Source organism: Antedon bifida, chromosome 8, assembly GCF_963402885.1.
Source record: "Antedon bifida chromosome 8, ecAntBifi1.1, whole genome shotgun sequence".
Taxonomy (NCBI): domain Eukaryota; kingdom Metazoa; phylum Echinodermata; class Crinoidea; order Comatulida; family Antedonidae; genus Antedon; species Antedon bifida.
This window is the reverse complement of record NC_136233.1, coordinates 10,117,663-10,124,296: the sequence shown is the minus strand read 5'-3', so window position 1 is coordinate 10,124,296 and position 6,634 is coordinate 10,117,663. Positions and strand designations below refer to the sequence as shown.

Here is a 6,634-nt window from a genome sequence, read left to right as displayed (position 1 = left end):
TTAAAAAATTGGAGGTCATCGTGCATTCTGAAGAGTTATATTAATTTTAAAAAGGCCTTATTTTTTACTATTTTTAGCACTTTTGTACAATTAATGTGCGCATTTTGTCATTTTTAACCTGCTCGTATAGCGTTATTTTAAGTCGGAACAGACTCAAATTTGGTGAATGTACTAAGGATGGTGAGTAGAATACGATTTGTAAAAAAAATTCATATTTTTTACGCATTTTAAGAATTGCGCACGCAAAAACGCATTTTTGCGCAGTAATTTTTTGAAACACGCAAATGGCCTAACTCATGCTCTAAATTGATCAAAACTTAATTTGGAGCTTTTTAAATTTTCAACGCGCAATTTCACGTGCATGACCTTGAAAAATGTGCGCAGTAATTTTTTGAAACACGCAAATGGCCTAACTCATGCTCTAAATTGATCAAAACTTAATTTGGAGCTTTTTAAATTTTTAACGCGCAATTTCACGTGCATGACCTTGAAAAATGTAAGTTTTTATTTGTTATTATTTTTATCCTTCACCTGAAGTTTACGTATAGTGAATTTTATTGATATGTGATAAAGTGTACAGAAAGAAGAAGAATAATAATAATAACAATAATAATAAAGATTTTGTACAATAACAATAGGTGATCATTTTATTCTAAATGATCACCTAATAATAATAAAGATTTTGTACAATAACAATAGGTGATCATTTTATTCTAAATGATCACCTAATAAAATAAATTAATAAGAGCCTTGCAATTTCTATTAATAAAATAATGTAGTGCTGGGGCCTAAAGTAAACCAAGTAAATAATATAGAGGGCGACTAACAAAATTTAGTATCAACCAAAAAGAAAACTCGGTTGAAACGACTGGTAGTCTGAGAAATGAGTCGATTTAGTGACCATATTTTACCATTGGTCTTAATATGATTTTTAAGTGAGACATACTTTGGTACATCTGAAAACTCAATTCTTACGTTCGGGTCAGAGGTCAATGACCCTATTTTTCACGCAATTGTAGCAATATCTTTATTTTATGGCACAGTATTTGATGAAATGCATCAATTGTTTGTAATCAATGTAAGCTTATGAGTCATACTACACATTGATTGTCATTAAAAGTCATTTGAATCATTATTTTACAAAATATATGGAAAATAATATCATTTTTTCCATTTTTTTGGTAAAATTTCATTTTTTATTTTTATAAATAACAAATATTTTTGTAATATATGCTTGATTTTTTTTCAAACAACTTTTAAAAACTGTCCTAACTATATGGGAGTGGATATCAAAAAGAAATGTTAAATTTGCGTTACAATTAGAGCTTGTATATGTAACATACTGATTTTATTCATTTTTGGGTAAAAATCGCAAAAAAAAAAAATGCTATCTCGTAAACTACTTGTCGTAGAACGCTAAGTCATAAATGAAATCCAATGATAATGTTTATATTCATTGTAATGGAGGTTTTTGTCTCAAAACTATCATAATCTACCTATTAAGAAAAATAAATTAAACATTTACTGTAGTACTCTCATTTCTTATACAATCATACATGTTTTGAAAATAGTTTTCTAATTAATAGACGCACTTATTTATAGTGAACATGCACCGGTATCTAAATTCAGTGACCTATAATAATAATAAAAATAGTGGATATTATAGATTGTTTGACTTTTACAAGCAATGGTTTGTCTTTTAAAATCCATGGTTTGTAGAAAAGAATAGTTTATTCGATCAGAATATCTGCTTTAATTTGTAATAAACATATTCTTATATAATTTTGAATGTGTCGTATTAATAAGCTATAATAATGAATAGCTTTAGTTAAAATTAATGGCCCTTCCACATCGGCTATCATCAAAACTCCAAAAGAATTCAAAAGTTGGTACACTTTTTTGAAGTGCAACTCAATAAATATTATAAAGATTGATGATAGTTTGCAGCATATACAGTAGATGTAATTTAATTCATTATTATTATATGTTTACTCTTTTATTGCCCTCTATAGTTGCATTCGTTAATTTAGTCAATGCCCTCTAGTGTTGACGTCTTTTAGCTTGTTTTTCTGCGTATGTTTAAAATTAGTAGCTGGTTAGATTTGAACCGTGCAAGATGTGCAACTACTCGCGAACCTATGACAGTGTGTTTTAGGGTATGTTCTTTACTTTGAATTATTATATTTCATGATATTATGTTACATAAAGTTAATTGATATGTTATGATGCCATCATGTATAATAGGATTATTGTATAATATGTATTTTAAGAATTATACTTGTTGACCTAAACTTCATGATACCAGCTGAATAGGGCTCCGTCAGCTAGCATGCAATGTTTCTTACGGCCTAACGTATGTACAGCCTGTCTGGGCTAGGCCTAGGAATAAACATGCTCAATAATAACGAAAGGCAGTATTAAATAATGACAAGTATTATTATTGCGATTGATTTATATTGTTCATATGGGTTCATATTATGTTGACCATTTATTTACAGAGTATTGTATTTGTGAAGACGATAACAATAGAATTTGAGTAGTGATTGCTGCTAATGATCAGTATTGCGCCATAATTTAAGTAAGCATTATAATACAGTATGGTTTTATCAACAGTTTATATAAGGTTAAAATTGATTACGATTTATGTGATTGAGTATCAGTGCTGATTACACATGATTTCTGAGAATGATGATTGTAACTGTTTTAAATGGCTTTAACTATTCATTCATGTGTGATGCTATTATGAATTGGTGTAACTCCTGAGATATTCTGAGCATAGTGTAACATGCAATTTATGATGAGTTCATGATTACTTCGGTTATACTGTACGTTAATTATTATTAAATTGTTAATTGCCAGCTTTACTGCAACTACCTTTCATGTATTAAGGATGATTTGAATATCTTTGTTTCACATGTTATGAGTTGTACCGCAACTAGTTTGGAGTTGTATTTTGATATGATATTGTTCTTCACTTTTATTGACATTTTTTATATATTTTTACATTAGTCACCAGGTCGGTGCGGTGTGATTCAATAAAGTTTAAACGCAATTCAGATTGAACGAGTCCCGTGTTTACCTGCGTGTATTTATGTGGCGCCCTCTATAGTGGAATCGGTATTCCATTACAGTGATTAAATTTAGCAAGAAAGACTCAAGCAGCAAGTGTGGAACCTCGTCATGACTGAACTCGAAGCGAGGATTAGAGATCTGAGGACGTCTCGTCGCAACAAGAAGTCTTTAATGACGCGAAACGTTAACATGTTAATGTCAACATTGGCCGATCCAGAAAGTGACCGGCAATCTGTTGTCGAACTGATGCAGAAATCTGAAGACGCGTTTGGTGAGGTAGAATCTGTACATCAATCGTTGTGTGCATCCCTGGATGATGATGCCTTCGAGGCTGAGGAAGAGTGGATACAGAAATGCCAAGAGTCATTTTGGAAGGCAAGAAATAGTGGTAGGAAGTTTCTTACTAAGAAAGGTGTAAATAAGGATAATGTATCTAGTAGTAACATTAATGCCTGTACTAGTTCTAATAATGATGGTATGGTTAATCAATTTTCTGATTTGAGGTTAGCTTTGGAATTGCCCAAGGCTCACATTAGTGAATTTAATGGTGATCCTGTGAATTACTGGTCGTTTATAAATAATTTTAATGTCAATGTTGCATCTAAATTAAGTAATGACAACGCTCGATTGCAATATTTATTGCAACTGTGTAAGGGTAAAGCTCGCGCTTGCATTGAAAGCTGTGCATTATTAGAGTCTGGTGGTTACGAAATTGCCATGAATGTAATGAGAAAACAATTTGGTCAGCCACATATGATTTTAGATGGTCTAATCACAGAGATGTTGAATAGGAAACGTATCTCTAATGGTGATGGTGAAGGACTATGGAACTTAGTAAGTGCTATGAAAAAATGTGAAGTCACATTAAGCCAGATGGGTTATCTGAATGATCTGAACAGCACATCGACCCTGTTAAAGATTCAATCATTGCTACCCATACGTATGCAGAACGCATGGGCCGACAAGGCTCATGACCTGTTAGAGAAGGGAGAACCGAAATTTGTAGATATGATTAAGTTTATTGAAAGGAAAGCTGAAGTATCTTGCAACATGTTTGGGCGAAGTGTGGGGAAATTTGCTACTGATAACGGTAAAGAAAGGCCAAGAGTGAAAACCAATAATATCCAAACTAAACGAAAGTTAAGTTGTTTCTATTGTGAGGAAGAACATATGTTAACTGCATGTACTAAGTTTTTACAAATGAGTTATGATGACCGTGTGAAAGTGGCTCGAGACAAACGGCTTTGTTACAAGTGTTTGATAGTTGGACATTCAGCGAACAAATGTCGTCGAGAGGACTCCAAATGTGGCAAGTGTGACTCGACAAGACATCATAACCTTCTTCACCCTCCTAATAAGAAGCCTGAACATGTAGTAACATCTCGTTAAATTCAAAAATTGAGTAGCAGCTCTTTTTAAAATTTTCAAATATATAGGTATGTTGTTTTGTAGAGATTTTTTTCAATTCGAAACGGTGTTTTTTTTGTGAATACTATTAGTATTTTTCATAGCACGTTCGTTGAGTTTGTGCACTCTTTGTGTTCATAACCAGTGTACCCACATTACCAATAATACGAAATGCAATAATGGGTCCGGAAAAACAATTAACGAGGACTGTAGAATAGGCATATGTTTCTTAAATACAATGGAGGAAACTTAGTATGATAGTTGTGACCAATGACACTCTGGTCGATGGGAGGATTAATAAAATCAGACTTTGAATAGGCCATTTTGTAGTTTTAACAAAGTTAATCACTTTCGTAGAAAAAAACTCGAAAAATAATGTTTCAGTTATAAAATGACAAAATAAACGATTATATTCAACCAAAAACTAGTTGGCTGGCAGCCAATTTGACTATTTTTTCCTTTAAATTACAGTTTTTTCAAGTAAATTTTTTTTTTAAAGGGACAATACATCTTTAAGCCAGCCTATGTACATTTGGGTCGTTATTATAATCATTGTAACTAATACAATTGTAACAGCTATCATATTTTATTTTTAATAAATTAGAAAGTATAGTACCATACCATTCTGTTGACCTATTTTCACTGCTTTGATGCTTTGAAAATTATCTGAAAGATAAGATAAATGATTATAACTACAAGAAAATGTTTAATTATTAATTTAAAATATAACAATCTAAAAATTGTGTGTACTGAATTGTTAATCTTTGATCTCATGTTTCTGCTTTTAATGAAGGTTTATACATTGTAATGTTAACTAAGAATGTTGCTTGTAATCTTGTTCTGCTGATACTCTACCTTGTATATTGTTATTATAATTTATTTTGCCTATATAAGTGAATTAATTAAATGAATGATTTCAAGAGAGAATTACGTCTAAAAAAGAAAACAGGCCTAACATGCAGCAATAACCTGTCTTGATTATACAATGATTGTGATTGAATTAATTTGTTATGTGTCCAAGATTTTGTATGACAAAACCTATGAAGTTACAGCATAATTAGCATGTGCATCTATACCGGAACAAATTCAAAACGTCGTTTATAAAAAGAAAACAAATACGAACTCACGATCAAAATAGCACAAGTCAGGATAATCTTCTCCGTCAATGTTGACCTTGAAAATACCAAGCCCCGTTAATGTCGTAGGATCATTAAGTACTGCATCCCTTATGGCATTTATATTTTCATTTGGAATATCTAATGTTATGCATGTACATCCTTCCTCCACTCCTTTAACGACGCAGTCAACATTTATGTTAAAACGATCTTTGATGATGTCCACTAATTTATCTAGCTCATCACGACTCAAATGTCCAGGACTACATTTGAGTTTAAACTTAACTCTTGTAAAATCAACATCTAGATAGTATGATATAAAAACAAATCTTAATCGATCTTGGTTGATTGACTGTAGTGTTTTTTCTTCTGAACCCTGTATAGTTAGAAATCTAGTCCGTTTACTTACCTCAGAGTTATTTAATTATAAAATTATTGCTTCAACAACTTCCCTTTGCATTCTACTTCAGGATGGATCATAACCAGCTTTGTTAATAATGTTTGGTCATTTTACTGATAAAACCCGTTTACTTATTATACCTGAGATCATTATTATTTAATTATTACTTACCTTGTAATGCTTGACTTTCAAAAAGGCACACAACATAATCATTATTTTGTCCATAATCCTCTACCTTTCTATACAGTCCATTGCATTTCAGTTTTATTAGCAGTGTTTGTAGAACACAAACATTTCTTCTACTAAGTAGATGACAGTCTCGAAGATACTGTATCAACTTTTTAGGATCGTCAATTGTGTTACAGTAATTGGATGGAACTATATACAAATAAAAATATAGATACTAATTTTCGTAATAGGCCTAACGACACAGATTAGCAGTAATTACCATTACACTCAAGATCAATCAGACTCTTTAAAAACGAGGCACTCTCCCAGTTTAGACCACCCTGGTGTATCCTATTTTGGCAGAGTTTAGAATAGTTGTTTGGTTATTCTCCTTTCCTTTGTGGAAAAAATGTATAGAATTGTATGCAATTAGGCCTGCACTTTATATTTTGTTTGAAAATATACACAGTTA

The 6,634-nt window shown here is 31.6% G+C and overlaps 1 protein-coding gene across 1 annotated transcript; it reads left to right on the top strand.

Moving 5' to 3' along the window:
- The first annotated feature begins 2,098 nt into the window (after window positions 1-2,098).
- LOC144850542 (uncharacterized) lies at window positions 2,099-5,066 on the top strand. Its single transcript, XM_078707828.1, has 3 exons — window positions 2,099-2,156; window positions 2,499-2,578; window positions 3,010-5,066. The coding sequence occupies exon 3, from the start codon at window positions 3,181-3,183 to the stop codon at window positions 4,459-4,461; it is 1,281 nt and encodes a 426-aa protein (XP_078563954.1). The 5' UTR covers window positions 2,099-2,156; window positions 2,499-2,578; window positions 3,010-3,180; the 3' UTR covers window positions 4,462-5,066.
- The last annotated feature ends 1,568 nt before the right edge of the window (window positions 5,067-6,634 follow it).

Coding starts and splice junctions, on each gene's coding strand:
- LOC144850542 (XM_078707828.1), top strand. CDS start 3,181: ATGACTGAACTCGAAGCGAGGATTAGAGATCTGAGGACGTCTCGTCGC.